Consider the following 17,999-nt stretch of genomic DNA (forward strand, 5'->3'; position numbering starts at 1 on the left):
GTTATATTCCCTGTGGGTTCCAGAGGCTTATTGCCATTGGAGAGAGCATGTGTCTAGTAGTCATTGATAATCACTGAGAGATGCCAAGGGTTAAATATAAATCATCCAAGATGCAAAGGAGCAAGGAGGATTGAGATTATCTGATTTAAAATTATATTTGGAACGTGATGACCTAGGGCGTGGCACAAAGGCAACACAGCAAAAGAATAAGCATGAGTCCCTTTATTAGCTCCAACTTTGCCCCCAACTTCCCTTTTACTCTCCAGTCTGGAGAAAAATTATCCCACAAACCTGTAACAGCCTTTGGCTGAAAATACTCCAGTCCAAGCATTGTAAGCAGAAAACTTCCAACTATAAATCCAACAAGGCAAGATAAGGTAATTAATCTGGCAGGGCAAGCAAGATAAGGAGTTCCAGAAGTGAAGTAGCATGGCAGTAAATCAAACCAGTTGGAAGGATACCAACAACTCAGATAAAGCAGTTAACATGAGATGAACGCAGCATTTGTTCCTGATAACCGCCCCTCCCATTTGGTTCTCCTTTAAACTTCATCCCCAGGTGTGCCTTGTGAAGGGAATTGGGGCCCTTTCCTCCCTCATAAGCCACGCAACCCATGTTGTTCTCATCTCCGTTCTTCTCTGCGTGCCCTAGGATGAAGAGTGGGTGGGCCTTGGTCTTCTTCTGAACCTCCTCTCCCTTGTTCTACCTCTCCCCTGCTCTGCCCAGCCTGACTTTGCCCTTCCCCAGTTTCCTCTACAGCCAACAGAGCCACTCTCCCACTCTCTGTCAGCTGTTTGTCTTCCCCTGGGATTCAGACTCCGACGGGGGGCATGACAGGAATATAGAACATAGAAAAATAGGGTTTAAAGGGACCTTGGAGGTCTTCTAATCCAATCCCCTGCTTGAGCACAAGACCGTACACCATTCCAGACAAATGGCTGTCCAGTTTGTTCTTGAAAACCTCCAATAATGGAGCAGCCACAAGTTCTGGAAGTAAGCTGTTCCACTGATTAATTGTTCTCATTATCAGGAAGTTTCTCCTTAGTTCTAAAGGAACTTTTGCATGATATTCTAATTTTTTGAGTTTCACCTGTATGGTATAAATGTAGACAACAGGAAAGGTCATTTTATCAAACCTAGTGGATTTGAAAAAGAACCAGAAAATTTTGGGTTCAAATATACAAAGTGATAAAAAGAATTTTTAAGATCATCATTCAAATGACTGAAGCAAGAACTTTTCTTGCTGGGAATAATGGATAAATAATTAGATAAAAGCCATGGAAGATTATTTGTATGTAGGGTTACTGCTGTGAGACTATTATATGCACAAACGAAGATTCTGAAACAGTTACAATGGAGGAATGATTGGTGAAGAAGATAAAATTAGTAGAGATGGCAAAATTGATTTGCCTAATTAGGGAAAGGAAAATATTGTCATTTATTAGTGATTAGAAATCTCCTATATACTTTTTCGGGAAGAAAAAAGTGAAGAGTAAAATATGGACAGAAGGAAATTATTATGTAATCAGGGTTGACTTAGCCTTCCATCCTTCCGAGGTTGGTAAAATGAGAACCCAGATTGTTGGGGGCAATAGGCTGACTCTGTAAACCACTTAGAGAGGGCTGTAAAGCACTGTAAAGCAATATATAAATCTAAGTGCTATTGCTAAGTGCTGTTGCTAATTTTAGAGGCAAAGAATAAAATGTATTATTACTGCTGTTAAGAAGGTTCAAAACTTCTTTATAAGCTTTTCTTTCTATTCTCTTTTTCTTCTTTCTTTCTTATCCGTTCATTATTTTTCTTTATTTTCTCTATTTTTCCTCTAAAATTTGTATTGTTTTTCTCATTAAAATTTCTACATATATTTCAATCATACATACAAGAATAAAACGTTGAGAGCTTTATTCTTTTTAACTTTATCTAATCTGTATAATAGAAGTAATTGCACAATTACTGGAACTGCTACAATATATATTTGTGAAGTCCATGCACGAACTGTTTCCTTTTATCTGTTTTAAATATGCTATCACTCAGCTTCATTGTACATTCCTAGGATCTGGAATTAACTTCCACTATACTATGCATAATTTGATAACTTTGATCCTGTTCCTTTTACTTACATTTGTCATAACAAGAAAAGCCCAAATATACCTTTTCTACTGCCTCGGAATTATTTCCGTTTTTTATTTTCTGCATATGCTCCATTTCTACAATATTTTCCTAAAGGTTTGATGACCCAGAAACATAGTTATACTTTCATTTAAATTTGCTATAGATTCTCCAATAATTAGAAAATAAAAAATAGGAAATAAAAATATTTCTAGGGCATTTTAATGCTTAAAAAGCATGTGCCTCATCTAAATATAATCCCTATAATATAGGGGTGTCAAACTCAAGGCCTCCGGGCCAAATCTGGCCTGCAGGGTACTTAGATCTGGCCCACAGGGCCACCCTGGAAACAGCAAAGGACCGGCCTGTGGTGCCCCTGCCAGCAAAAACGGAGCTCAGAAGGGCTATGCGTGGCCCTCCCAAGCTCCATTTTTGGCTGTGACAGCCTCCTGCAACACTCTGCCAACAAAAACGGAGCTTGGGAAGGCTGTGCGTCAGAGGTGGGTTTCAGCAGGTTCCGACCAGTTCTGGAGAACCAGTAGAGGAAATTTTGAGTAGTTCAGAGAACCGGTAGCGGAAATTTTGAGTAGTTTGGAGAACCGGTAAATACCATCTCTGACTGGCCCCACCCCCATCTATTCTCTGCCTCCCGAGTCCCAGCTGATCAGGAAGAAATATGGATTTTGCAGTATCCTTCCCCTGGAGCGGGGTGGGAATGGAGATTTTACAGTATCCTTCCTGTTGTGCCTTGTCCGCCCCCCTCTCCGCAGCCGGGCCCCTCTCATCTCCTGTTATCTCAGCCAGAGACTGATAGTGCAGATGAATGGCCTGGCATGCCTCCAGCCCCCAGTCCTGGCACCATGCCCGGACAGACTGAGCAAGACAAATGGCCTGGCATGCCTCCAGCCCCCAGTCCTGGCACCATGCCCGGATAGACTGAGCAAATAACCCCCCCCCCCCAGCGTGTGAGCATGAGGAGCATGAAGCCAGTCACGAGTTAGAATTGCCGGCAGCTAGAGGGTGGACAGATCCACGCTTCCGGAGAATGGAGAGGCAACGTCAGCAAAAGGAAGGGAGGGGCAGGCCTGGATAAGTGCTGAGTCATGGAGCCATACCCCATGGCCTATATAAAGGATCTGCTTTCTGGCATTCTTTGAGTCAGGCAAAGTCTAATCTGATTGCTGAAGTCACACCTTGAATTCCTGCCTGCTCTGAGAACTCTGACAGGACTTTGGCAAAGCTGCAGAGGCTTCGTGGCCACGTTTGAGACAGACTTTCCAGACCCGGCCGTCAGCGGAGGAGTGGGACACGACACTTTCCCTGGAATGGGGTGGGAATGGAAATTTTTGCAATATCCTTCCCCTGGAGTGGGGTGGGAATGGAGATTTTACAGTAAAACCCATTACTGCTGTGCACAGCCTCCTGAGCTCTGTTTTCACTGGCAGAATGCTCAGGCTGCCACAGGCGCCCCTGACCTGAGTGATGTCAAGCCGGCCATGTCCACCCTGACTATGCCCCCCCCAGCCCCCCAAGGTCAAACAGAACCCTGATGTGGCCCTCAATGAAATCAAGTTTGACACCACTGCTATAATACAATTTAAAGTAGGCCCGCACTTTTTCTATAATTCGGTTGGGCTGGACTGAGGTTGAAAGAATATACTGCTTAGAGCCAATTTTCCCGGTAGAGGAAAATTCAAACCGGGAACTATTTTTCATTCATAGCAAAATTTATCCACCAATATCAGTTCTTGAAATCCACATTATCCAATGATAAACTATTGTGTGGAATTGAAATTTTCTCAGCCATGCTCATGGCATAAAAACATAGGGTAAACTAATTGGGTTATGCAGCAGGAAAATAGTCATGCTTGTCCTCTTTTTGTCTAGATAAATCTATTAAAAGAAGTGAAAAGGACGGCGTTACAGTGTGTTGCAAGCTTGAGACTGAGATGCATACAGAGCTTTATTAGGTGCCTTTCATTTGAAAAAACATATGGACTAGTATATCAATGGATATTTAAATCTGTGTGTGAGATGTGCATGAAGTATCAGTGTTGTCTGCACAAATGCACACGCAGCAATAAGGATAGATCCATTGGTGAGATACTCAGCATTGCAAAAGATGGAAATCAACATTATGTATCACTGATATAAATAATCTGATACAAGACATAAACAGAATGAGAAAAAAAATGACTTCTTAGCATGAAATTAATATTATTTTAAGCCACATTTGCAAAAGAATAATGGGATAAGAGAATCATTAGCATGACACACTTAGATAAATTGATTCAACATGATAATATTGGCTTTAAATTATGTGATCATTCACAAGTCGTCCCAGACCAACATAACATTAAAGAAGGACTCAATACATTACTAAACCCTCTGCATGGCACTGTAATGGTTTTATCATCGTACAAAATACGAGCAGAAGCTTTTCTACAGCTCCCTTGTGACTCCATTGAACTTGAGAGCTGTACTGTAGCTTCACTTGTGAGTATAATTTTTATAATGTTCATTCATTATCCACTGACTATCACATTGTCAACTCTTTATGGATTCCTAAAGAGCTAACTAGCCTAGAAGCCATTTCTGAGCAAGACGATTTAGCAGAAGTGGTGCAGTCACTACTAAGTGTGACACGATAGGCAGGATTTCACTGAGGAACCCAAGAGAAAATTAGACTAAAGACAAAGAGAACCAATGTAATATCATGGTTATGGTTTTGCATTCAGACAAAGTCCATTCTCAAGCACTGAAGCTTCCTGGGTAACCTTGGAGTGACTGTCTCAGCCCAATTTACTTCACAGATCGTTGAGGTAAAATGAGAGGTGTTAATATATAAGCCAGTAGAGGGTTCCTCTTACCTTCCCTACTGGTTTGGAACCGGGAGTATGCGCAGAGCATCTGTGATGACATCCAGGCGGGTGGAGGAGCTCCCTGCCACTGCCACTACCTGTTCGCTCGAACCAGGGCGAACCGGTAGAAACCCACCACTGATATAAGCCCCTTGAACTCCCATGGAAAGGTAGAATACAAACAAAAGGGAATAAGTAATCCCTACTTACTTGTTGCTTGATATGGTCAAAGGGCAGGCACAAGGCTGACAGTCAGTGGGATTTCCTCTAACGATCCCATAGAATCCAGGAGCACATCTTTCACAGTGGTCACCATATGTGTTGTGACGACAATTCTGTGGAGGGAAGCAGAGAAGAGGTCATTCTAGTTCTATTGCAAAGTCACAGCTATTGGTGATAATACAGGGATATTCCCATTCCAAAAAGTATCTCAAACTCAAAAACCCTAACGTCTAAAAAAAAGAAGTGCACAGGATCAAAGCCCATAAGCTTGAAAATTGATCATCTTATTCAAAGGTGTGGTGCACCATATCTAAGAGAAGTTGCAATGCATTCTATTTTGATATATTTCTGAAAATTTTAGAGTACTATTAAATTATATTGAAAAGTATGTAGGTGATCCCCACCCATATTATTTTTGTCTGGATAAACCAATATGTTTAAGAATAACATTTTTTTAACGTTATGGGGATTTATGATCTGATTTTATGAAGTAGAAGTGCAACTTCAGTACTAGCTGAAGACTGAAAAAAATGGGGATTAGTGACCCTCATTCTTTTCAGTGGCATATAATCTTTTGCCCAGTTCTTAGCTTTTGCCCAGTTCCACAGTTGTATTAAATTAAGATAATCTTAAGAAACTGAAAGCCCAAGATTGATTATTTTCTGGACCTGCTTTAAGTTCAGAAAAAAATATATCCAAGATTTATATTCCAGAAAATCCACATTATTTAAGAAAAGCATATTTATTTCTCATTATAATACTATAAATTTAGAAAAGTGCAGTAGAGATTAGTCAAGCTATTTTGATAAATAATTTTAACTTCCACACCCACTTATTATTTTCCCATTTTCCCATAATTATCTGTTTTGTAATCTGTTTTCTTGCCTTCTGCATCATACCTTTTTGCTTGGACAAGTAGTGTGGAAATAGATAGCTCTAATAGTAATATAAATCACTGCCCAGGAATTATCCAGAGTCATTGGTGTTACTAAGACTGGATCACCAAATGCAGATGGAAAAGTCCCATGTTCTTCCATTAAAAATAAAACAAAAACAAACTAAGACCTTTTTTTACTCGGGCCTCAGCCGGCTGGTTCTCTGTCATTTGAGCCTTGCTCAGGAAGTTGAATGGGAGGATGTAAAAAAAGAAAAGTGTGGGAGTGGAGGAGGACTAAATAAAATAAAATCACAAAATAATACAATAATCAAATAAAATTAGAAAATAAAATAAATTACCTTCTGAAACCACTTGGCAGAGGAACCCCTTAGCCCTAGCAGGACCACTAATTATGATTCATGGTAACCTCATGTGGAGGTTTGACAGCAGACATTAAACTCTACCATCAGCCAAGCAAGTTTGGGGAGCAAATACATATTTTAATTTTACTTTTCACTACAGAGATGCTATTACTGATGCTATGGTTAAGTCTGTACTTATTTTCTGAGCATAATATGAGCGACTTCAAAATAACTATCGTAGTTACTATTTTAGTAAATCTTACAATTAAAATGATAAAATCAATAGTAAAACTGAGATTAAAAATTGTATCGTCCAATAATTCTTATTGACTTCAGCTGTAAAGATGTCTTCAGAATGTGAAAAATAGGACTAGAGTAAATCATCTAGAAAAAGCACACATTTTATACCTGACAAATTGAGGTTTCAGGATCACACATTTCACTATGCCTGTGGCATGAACAAGGGACACAGGCTCCTAGGGCAGGACCTGGCTTTCTGCCAGTATATGGAGAAGCAAGTCTATAAAAACCTGGGGAACAGGCCTGCAAGAAATAAGAAAAACAAGCACAGTCCTTAATATGCTTCATCCCTATTCCTTTTGTGAGACAATTTCTTCCTCCCTTCCACCCAACAGCTCTTATTTATACAAAGTACAAGACACCTTAGGTCTATCAGATTATATAATTTTTCAGAATTTTCCAATCCTTCTCAACCATTTTTTCCTTTCAAGATATCCTTTCACTGCAATTCTTCACTGATATGGAATAAAATGGAAGGTAGAAAGCCACTCAGACATCCCATTAATGAAACAGAAAGTAATCTGGCAAAGATACCAGAATTCTGACAGCTAAGTCAGAATTCAGAGCAGAAATAATAATAAAAAGATGGAAGGATCGATAACTATATATTAAAGGTGATATAGATTTTATATACATATTCCTACAGTATGCAGTATTATACTATCATTTACAATATCCCAAACTATAAATAACAGATAATAACCTACTGTATGTGTAAATAATATACCTGCATAGAATTCAAACATTATATTGTAGATTGTATCCTATCCATTCAAATATAATTCATAAGCACTTTGAGATAAACTTTAAAGGTTTGAGGTATATTACCTCACATGACAAACCAAAATGGCCCATAGGACAGTTACACTGCTCAATCAGTTGGGCGCTTGGAGTTCTTCTTGATACATTTCCTGTGTCTGCAACTTCCAGGCTAATCTCAGAAATTCTGGCAGAAGAAAACACAAGGGAAAAAAACAAACAAATTAAACTCCTCAGATTAACTTTTACTTTATTTGATAGACAAGAACCCTTACACTCAACCTTTGGGCATTATTTATAAAAGAAAAAATATATGTTAGTCTGCCTCTTTAAATTATTTTTAAATTAGTTTTGTCATTATTGGCCTGTGCTAGTGGTGTTAATGTAAAAGTATACTTACTCACTTTAACTTTTATTTAATTTAGAACCCAAATACCAGCATTCTAAAGGCAGAAAAAAAGAAACAAGAAGTTCTACAGACTTCAGTGTGACTTATAAAATATATCAGCCAGCATCTTATTATGACTATACTGAAGCAAATATAGATATAAAGTTATCGTGCCAGATATAAATTAGAGGTGGGGGATGAAGGCAGAGGGAATCTTCTTTACCTTAGGTGGCTACTTCATTGGAGGTCTGTCAATGATCTATCTTTTATTTTGTAAGAAGAGTATGTGTGATTTTTGCCTAGATAAAAATCTGTTAAAGTGTGCACTAATCTGTCATTGGCTTGTCCTCATTATAGGCTGATTATCCTTGGTTAGATGTTGCACTCAAGCAATGTCATGTGGAGATAGGATACCACTTCTTCCAATTTTGGAAGGAAGGAGAAAAAGGGAAACATTGGGGCAGAAGAGACAAAATGGATGTGTATACTAAAATGCAGCTTTGGCAGCAACAATTCACAAATATATAAAAACATTTAAAACAAATGGAGGAAAGAGAAATCTCAATATCTCTCCACTGATCTTTACCAGACATTCTAGTAGTTCTGTTACAAAATAATAATAATAATAATAATAATAATAATAATAATAATAATAATAATAATAATAATAATAAGAAGAAGAAGAAGAAGAAGAAGAAGAAGAAGAAGAAGAAGAAGAAGAAGAAGAAGAAGAAGAAGAAGAAATAAAATAAACAGTCCATTTGCAGCAAAATAAGCAGAAAAAGCAGATGTAGTTTCTACAAAGGCTGTTTTTTTAAAAAAAATATTTGTAAAGCAAGTGGTTCTCATGGCCAGCAAGACTTGGGCTGCTCTCTGGAACATTTTTAGTGAATTTTAGTTTGAACTCTGAGACCTGATCAATAACAGGGATCTGGAATAAATTAATAGTAAAATAGAACCTATAGTTCCAGTTCAACTAGATTAATTGTATTAGTCTGCTCTCTTGGAGAAAGAAAGAAAAAACCCTCCATCCATTTAATGCAAGAAATGTTTCAATGTTCAATCCTAAAATGTAAAAAGGGGAACAACAAAATTAACACAGCAGGAGAAAAATGTTTGGCTTTGGCTTTTTAATGGCAGCTTCTGAATCACTCACTGTAATACTGTTGCTTTCATGCAGAAACATGATTAGTGCTGCTGCTAAATTACATAGCTAATATGGTGCACTGCTGGAATTAAGCTATTTTTACACTTGAAGCTACTGTCAGCATGATGTTTTCTTATAATGTTTTGCTGCAATATATCAATGATCTGCAAGGATGCATTTACAAACATTTCAGAAATCCTACTTTTATATCTCCTAGGATTAATCTGTGAATAGTCAGTTTCATCAAAATTATTATCAGCCCATGCACTGTTTCTTCTTTCAAGCCCTGGTTTTGACCATCAGTGTGGATGTCACACAGTGTGCTGAAAATGCTCTGTGACAGGGATAAGCTATTTTGTAAACCATTAGGTGCTTTAGGTCTCTAGGTCCCATAAACCCTAGCTACTGTCATAGCAGCTTCAGTTGATGAAACTGAAATCAGAACATCTGGGCTCACCAGACTGCCTATTTAGCCACAGAGAAACACACATTTTAAGTATTTGTGGGCTTAGTTTTAAACTATTCAGTCTATACAATGTATTGAAAATCACGCTGTAAGGAATCAATGGCAATAGTGCTGATGAAACAGTCAAATATTTGACCCATAATATCTTTATATAATTAATAGAAGCTTTTTAAGTCTCAGGATGATGGTCTTTCATCCATATCAACCAGAAATATTAAACACCAAGCATTTTCATCTTTCAAAGACAAGACAGGTGTTGTATCACTGAACCATAGTTTTAAACCATTGAATTACATTCAAAGGATAAAACTTTAGAAGGTGGGGAAATCTGGAATCACCTCAAGGAGAACGGGCAAGAGAAAGCATAGAGGCGTGAATAAATGTACCCTAATTACTGATTTCAAATCCTCTTATTTTACATGTCTTCTTATGTCTTCTCTCATATTCTTCGGGATAGCTGTTAATAAATGTCACACTTTAGAAAATATAAATACAAATCCATGAAGAAAAATGATCAATATAGCTCAGATTGTGTGAATTGCAGTGCCCTACTATTTACTTTTTAAATAATAATTACTCAATTATATTGTCATTAAAAGAAATACTCTCACAGTACATAATTGATCAATGCAAAATGTTATTATTAAGATGCACTGATGGCTATTGACTTGGACACTTTAATAAGAATTAGACAAATTTGTAGAAGATAGTGCTACTGAGATTATCAGTTACAATGGCCCAGTGACACAGAAAATTTCAGTTCTTGGGAGATAATAGCAGAAGAATGCTGTTATACTCATGAGTTACTATTTGATTTCTCACTGACATTTAGTTGGTTCCTATAAAAATGCTATAAGAATGCTAGATTAGACGAGTTTTCCATTATACTTGAATATGGCTCTTCCTAAATCAGTCCAGAAAGTATAGATGAAAGAAAATATATATAATGCCAATATGGTACACAGGCTACCCATACTAGACTTTGCCAGCAGAAAATATCAATGACCAAAGATTTATTTAAAAAAAAATAGAAAATGAGTTCACAAGCACACATGAGTATGAATCATCTATAAAAATAGGAAATTAAAATAACCCTACAGAAGTTTTCACTGCTATTGTTCTTAGCATTTGGGTCCTATGATCAATAGCTGGAAAATAACATTCATTCCAGCAAGTTATCTATCCATCTATCAATAGAGCCATGTAACATTATAGATCATCATCACTGATAAAATTGTGTGAGTGGTCATCTATAAAAATGAATGAGAGAATCAGTGACTAATTGAAAGAACTCGGCCATTACTAACAATGGAATTATCAAGAAGAACATTTTTTTTTCAATAAAGGATAATATTTGTAGTTCAGGGTTGAAGTGAATGGCCCTTGGTGCTCTCTGAGCTTGCTTGTTTTCTGGCAGATGTTTCATTCCTCAAACTAGGAAACGTAATCAATGCTAGTAAGAAGTGTGGTTTGCGGTTTATATTCTAATGGCTTGCCCTGTCAGTGTTGGTGGAGATGATCTTAGAGAGATTCTTTGGTTGGGCTGTTTGCTGTTGGCTTCTTTGACAGTTTCTTGATTAGGGTATTATTTACTTGATTGTTGGCCTGATGTTAATCCTGGAACTAATCTGTGCTGATCGGGGTGCGGATTGCTGGTGGAGAGGTGCTTGTGTCTTTTTTCATTCTAGAACATGTAAATAAACTTAGGTATCTTCACTTAGAAATAAATATGATGCTATTCAGAGATTTTACTAAAAAGTATACATCAGACTTTGGGCAGGCAATAATATGAGAGAGGTGAGTACTGAATCAAACCAATTAGTTCTTGGATAGCTGGACACTACCAGAACAAGTTAAAGGGAATAGAAGCCAGTGCAGGCCACCTTCCGAGGCAAAAAAAGCAAGAGGAAGATGCAAAATCCATGGCAAATTACATGGGTCACAATTTAAGACAGTAGAAGACAGAATCTTCAAAGTTAGGACAAGGTGCTCTGTTTGGCTGCTTTGACTTTGCTGGTGTGATTTGATCATCATTAATCAAAGCTCAATTTTTAGAATAATTTCTAGGTTTTGAGCCCTATGGGAATTTTCATCTTCTGACAAGTTTATTATTTTCATTTTACTGTCGCTGAAGAAAGCTGGAATCTTACATAGATTGGCAAGTTTAAGCCCATGGATCTCCATGTAAATAACACGGTGTGGAAAAGTATCTTATGACTTTCCTGTGAAAATGGATCAATCTCTGATGATTGATACTAGTGTTTAGTGTTACTGATTACATCATATAAAAGGCTTACCTGCTTTGTCTCATGAATCTGCCATGAGTTGCTTTGATAAGTATGTAATGAATGTTGTATAGGACATCCATGAAATCCTCACGGGTCACAGTCTGCGTGATCCTTGGATCATCACCATGGTATTTCCACTCATGCTGAAAAGGAAGTCATGACAGGAATGCTAATGATTTAACTGTTTCCAAAGTGCCAATGACAAAACAGATTGGAATGAAAAATTACCTCTGTCATTTCTATCTCATGCCTTGTCAACTGGCCATTCAGAGGAGCCACCACATGCCTGACAATAATTCGTGTATGTGTGGGAAGCCCACCTCTGATTATGACCTGGGGATTGTAAGTTGCAAAACCTGTGTCTTCCCTTGCTTCAAAAAAGATAGCATATTTCAGCTTTCCTCCGTAAGCCATCAGCTAACAAAGAAGAAGAAACCATATAAATAATAATAAAGACAGGCTGTCAAAATGAAACACAAAGAAATAAGAAAAATAATACTATGGTGAGTATCTGAAGATGCTCTGAAGAATTCCAATTAGCATGAAATGAATGATTAAAGTTGTGGTTTTTCATTGTATCAGATACAAAATTACAAGAACTATATAATGAAATAAAACGAGACTGTGGAATTTATTTCCCAAGCCAAAACAAGCAATCATGTTTTTTTCTGTGCGTACCTAAAATACTGGATATTTTTTCAATTTGAAATATTTCCTGCAAGTAGGATAAGCTAGAGTAGACAATGGATAATATGGGAACTTTTATGCTATATGTTTTAAATGTATACTTATTATAAATTTTATGTACGATGAAAGTCAAATTTAAAGGAAAAGAAAAAAATGTGGGGAAAAAAAGCAAAATAAAAACCAAGGTTATGAAAAATATTGACTTCCGACTTTCCAATTTTCATATTTTCAATCATTAAATTCATAAAACATATTTTCACTTTTCTCTTCCTTTAGCAAAAAATCCACAAACATTTTATATTTTTTTAAAAGTGTTTGTTTTCCCCTTTGACCAAATAGGTCAGTTTTACTGTTTCTATCAATTCCTACATTTTTACAATCCATTCATCCATTATGGGAATCTCAGTACTCTTCCATCAATGTGCCTATCTTGCTGGAACTTTTATGCTTCCTAAGGGTATTATACCATATCTCTATACAGCTAATAAGGCTAGATCAACTAAAAGGTAATTGAGTTTGGGACTAGATAATCACAACACAAATAAGGTCAAGTGACACAAGCACTTGGATTATCATACCTCTTTTCCCACTATCAAAATACTACTTCCTCAGCTTCAGGGGATTCTATTCATGATGATAATTAAAGGGAATTATTCTTAGAAGGAAAGGGATGAGGTGGCTCAGGGGCTAAGACGCTGAGCTTGTCGATCAAAAGGTCGGCAGTTCAGCAGTTTGAATCCCTAGTGCCACGTAACAGGGTGAGCTCCCATTACTTGTCCCAGCTTCTGCTGACCTAGCAGTTCGAAAGTACATAAAAAATGCAAGTAGAAAAAATAGGGACCATTTTAGTGGGAAGGTAACAGCATTCCATGCGCCTTTGGCGCTGAGTCATGACGGCCATGTGACCTTGTCTTCAGACAGTGCTGGCTCTTGGGCTTTGAAATGGAGATGAGCACCATCCCTAGAGTCGGGAATGACTAGCACATATGTGCAAGGGAAACCTTTTCTTTTACCTTATTCTTAGCAGAATAATAATATAGAGTCATAGCAGTGGTGAAATCCAATTTTTTTTACTACAGGTTCTGTGGGCATGGCTTGGTGGGTGTGGTGTGGCTTGGTGGGCATGACAGGGGATGGATACTGCAAAATCTCCATTCCCACCACACTCCAGGGGAAGGATATTGCAAAATCTCCATTCCCACCCCACTCTGGGGCCAGCCAGAGGTGGTATTTGCCAGTTCTCCGAACTACTCAAAATTTCCACTACCAGTTCTCCGAACTGCTCAAAATTTCCGCTACCGGTTCTCCAGAACCTGTCAGAACTTGCTGGATTTCACCCCTGAGTCATGAACTAAAAAATTTGGACCTGCCTAAAAGTCATACTTTACAATGAAGGTCTCTAACGGAAATCATTATTTGGTGTTTTTTTTTCAAGTAGGGAGACTGCCTGAAGAATTATTATAAAAAATTAGAACAACAAAGTGATCCATGGCTTTAAGCAGTGGATTGTAGACATGTCAATATTTGCATTATTGTTTAGCAGGGGTTTCTTCCTGACAAAGAGGCAAGGAAAAGCTTTTTAACAATAGGATTATTTAGGGGGGAGATAATCTATTTTTAACATGATACTCCAAAACTCCTTTTCATTTCCTTTTTTCTCTTTTTCTTTATTACCATGATTATTAATTATGAGGTTACACTATATTTTTAATTCTTTTAATTATGTTAATTAGCTTGTTAATAATAAAATGAATAATATTTCATTATCTGGTTTCTCTTTTAATGGAAAATAATAAGAGAGAATTAATAGTTATGATTGTGACAATAAAATGGTAACTTTTCATTAGTACTTTCAAGTTCTTTCTAATCTTTGTTGGGGGAAAAAAAGAAAAAAAAAGAAAAAATATAAACTGTAATTAGAATTCCCATCCTTTACCTTCTTTCCTTCAAATTGTTCTGGAAGTCTCCAATAAAACGGTTCTGAGTGTAGATCTTGCATTACCAAGTCAATATTTGCAATTGTCTCTGGATATTGGTATATAATCCCTTTGGTAGTTTGGTGCTGGACATTTTCATCAACCAAAGGAAGGACAACCTGATCTGGCTTCAGAGTCAACTAAATGAGAATAAAGTGTTGGATCAATTATTTCTATTTCTATCTCTATCTTAAACTCTGTTCTGTAGAAAATTATTGTTAAAATATTTATCGAACAATGACATTTATATAAAATACACACTGTAATAACTAATATATAATGGAATAGAAATAATAATTAAAAAATACATGAAAGATTAAAGGTTAAAACCAGCACCTTGAATTAGACTCAGAAGCAAATTGGCAGCCAAAGCCGCTCACAGAGCAGAAGTTTAATTTATGCTGGCCTAGGAGCACCCACACAACCTACCCCATGGCATTCTGCATTAGCTGAAGCTTCTGAACACTCTTCAGGGGCAGCCCTATGTAGAGTCCAATCTGGAGGAGTCTATGGCATGGGAACAGAGCCTCCAGGTTTCAGGAATGAGCGTAACTGGCACACAGCACAAAGCTATGAAAAGGCCCTCGTAGCCATGACTGCCACTGGCTCCTTGAGCAGGAGTTGTAAGTTTAGAGGATGCCCAGATTGCATCGGTTTGATAGGCACTGTGGCCCCATACATCATGAAAGATTTACAGTTACAAAAGTAATCATAGAAATCAGAAACAGCTTAACCGCATATTAAGTGTAATTAATATTTGGGCCTATCACCCATCCAAAATACATAAACAGATAGTAGTTGTATATAGTAACCATGAGTCTGGGTGAGAAACAGAATATTCCAGTTTGTTTACAGATGCAATTCAAGATGCAGGTAGTTAGTTTTAAATGGATGACAATGGTTTATTTATGGGAATGTCCAGTGGTGGGATTCAAGTAATTTAACAACCAGTTCTCTGCCCTAATGATTTCTTCCAACAATCGATTTATCAAACTGCTCAGAAAGTTAACAACCGGTTCTCCCAAAGTGGTGCGAACTGGCTGAATCCCACCACTGGGAATGTCACTTCCTGGTTGTTTTTATGTGTCCTGTCTGATGCAGCAAGACAGGCATATTATAGGTACTATTAGCCAAGGAGGGTTGGCTGGTGGAGTGCCATGGTATCCACCTCCTGGAATATCATCCCTCCCATTAGATTGGCCCCACCTTGTTAGCCTTTTTAAAGCCTTTAAAGACCTGGTCTGAGTTTTTTTTGTGTGAAAAAAGGTGGATCTGTTTTTGTGATTTTTATGCATTAATGTTGTACTCTGTTACACTATACAAAATAAATATTTTGTATGACAAGTGTTCCACACCTGGAATACTGGATCCAGTTCTGGTCACCACAATATAAAAAAGATGTTGAGATTCTAGAAAAAGTGCAGAGAAGAGCAACAACCCTTGAGGACCCAGATTGTTGGGGGCAATAAAAAGTTGACTTTGTATATAATATACAAATGGATGAAGACTATTGCTTAACACAGTGTAAGCCGCCCTGAGTCTTTGGAGAAGGGCGGGATATAAATTCAAATAAAAACAACAAAAAAAAAACAAAAAAATAATAATAATTAAGGGCTGGATGCTTAAACATATGAAGAATGGTTACAGGAATTGGGTATGTCTAGTCTAATGAGAAGAAGGACTAGAGGGAACATGACAGCAGTGTTCTAATATTTGAGGGGCTCCTACAAAGACAAGAGGCCCAAACTATTTTCCAAACCACCAAAAGTCAAGATGAGAAAGAATGGATGGAAACTAACCAAGGAGAGAAGCAACCTAGAACTAATGGTGAGAACAATCAATAAATGGAACAACTTGCCTTCAGATGTTGTGGGTGTTCCATTGCTGGAGGCTTTCAAAAAGACACTGGACAATCATTTATCTGGAATGGTATAGGTGATGACAAACCTATGGCACACGTGCCGGAAGTGGCATACAGAGCCATCTCTCCGGGCATGCGAGCTGTTGCCCGTTGCTCTTCTGGGTTCCGATGCGCCGGCCAGCTGGTCTTCACGTGCGCAGGAGCACCAGAAACTGGAAAAGCAGTAGCCCCAGTGCACATGCATGTGCTGGGAAGATGATCTTCCAGTTTCTGGTGCATGCATGTGCACCGGGCAGCTGGTCTTTATGCGCACATGTGTGCCAGAAACCAGAAGACCAGGTGGCCAATACACATGTGCGTGCCGGAAACTGGAAGATCATCTTCCCAGTGTGCGCATGCGTATTGGCCACCTGGTCTTCCGGTTTCTGGCACGCGCATGCATGCGCGTGCTCCCGTTTTGGCACTCGGTGCCAAAAAGGTTCACCAACACTGGTATAGAGTCTCCTGCTCAAGCAGGGGATTGGACTAGAAGACTTCCAAGGTCCCTTCCAACTCTATTATTCTATGTTCTAAATAAACTTGGGTTGGTGACTGAGCCCTGCGCATGGGATGGAGCCTGCTTTATGGTTATTTTGAGGGCTTTTTATGATTCTCTATCTGTCATGTGCTTTATTTTTTTGTTTTATTTTAATATTTGTTTATATTTTATTTGATTTTAGCATGAATCGACCGGAGTCATGTACTTGAGATGGGTGGCTCTATAAATTGAACAAATAAATAATTACAAGTATCTACCGTATGTCATTCATAGCAATTAAATTAAGCAAAGAAGACCGTTCATGAAAGCATCTGTTCCTTTATGGAACTTCACAGAATAAGGACTGAGCAAAGAAGAGAAGAATTCCTGGACTGACATTATTCTTTCTCTGCAATATTTTCAGCAGATTCAGTAACACGCTTCTTTGAAATGCTAATGCCAAAATGAAGTGAAGTGCCTGTCTCGCCTCTGGAGGTGTTCCTGGATCCCATGCATTAAACATGCTAATCAGCAAGGAACTGGTTTATTTGAAATATATGGCTCCATTCATGGTACCTCTACATCAGAAAATTTGCCAGTTACACTTCACTGTTCTAAAATAGATCCGAATATTTAGAAGTTCTAAGTGCTCAGAGACACTGCCGAGTGAAACTGCAAGCCTCATTTAAATATGAGAACTGAAAAGAGGGATAATTGATCATTAGGGAAATTTTAAATTGACATTTTAAATCATGCACATTTCTACTTTCCTAAGATATAGGAGAGGTGAAGCTTTGATTATGCAAGTCGGTGCTCTTTAACATTAGGGAGTTAGTACCATTCAATACAGTGGACTTGCTTCCATGTAAACAAACACAAGATTGCTCTTTTTATATATCTAAAGTTTATTGAATAAGTTATACAGTATTACCCTATCAGCCACAAGCAATCAGTTAAATTCCTATGCTGTGGAATCTTCTCCCCCTCCTTGAAGTGAGGATGTGAACGAGTGATGTTACTTTTATTACTATTATTATCATCATTTTTTTTGTCTATCCTTGTTTTACCTGTTTTATAGTTATTTTTTTAATGTTTTTAACATTTTTTAATGTTCATGATAAGGATTTTAGGTATTTATTTTTAGTTTTGCGATACGTTGTCTATGGTCACTTGCTATG

The 17,999-nt window shown here is 37.7% G+C and overlaps 1 protein-coding gene across 6 annotated transcripts in view; it reads right to left on the bottom strand.

Moving 5' to 3' along the window:
* Window positions 1-17,999, bottom strand: part of LAMA2 (laminin subunit alpha 2) — a 515,150-nt gene that overhangs the window by 148,608 nt on the left and 348,543 nt on the right. For all 6 annotated transcript variants that reach the window (XM_058172079.1, XM_058172060.1, XM_058172053.1 and 3 more), the window contains 6 exons: window positions 14,404-14,583; window positions 12,009-12,197; window positions 11,790-11,923; window positions 7,561-7,678; window positions 6,841-6,975; window positions 5,182-5,306 (listed from right to left, as the gene is read on the bottom strand). In XM_058172079.1, the coding sequence (XP_058028062.1) occupies window positions 5,182-5,306; window positions 6,841-6,975; window positions 7,561-7,678; window positions 11,790-11,923; window positions 12,009-12,197; window positions 14,404-14,583 (881 nt within the window). The remainder of the gene's footprint in view (window positions 1-5,181; window positions 5,307-6,840; window positions 6,976-7,560; window positions 7,679-11,789; window positions 11,924-12,008; window positions 12,198-14,403; window positions 14,584-17,999) is intronic.

This window comes from Ahaetulla prasina, chromosome 1 (genome assembly GCF_028640845.1).
Source record: "Ahaetulla prasina isolate Xishuangbanna chromosome 1, ASM2864084v1, whole genome shotgun sequence".
Taxonomy (NCBI): domain Eukaryota; kingdom Metazoa; phylum Chordata; class Lepidosauria; order Squamata; family Colubridae; genus Ahaetulla; species Ahaetulla prasina.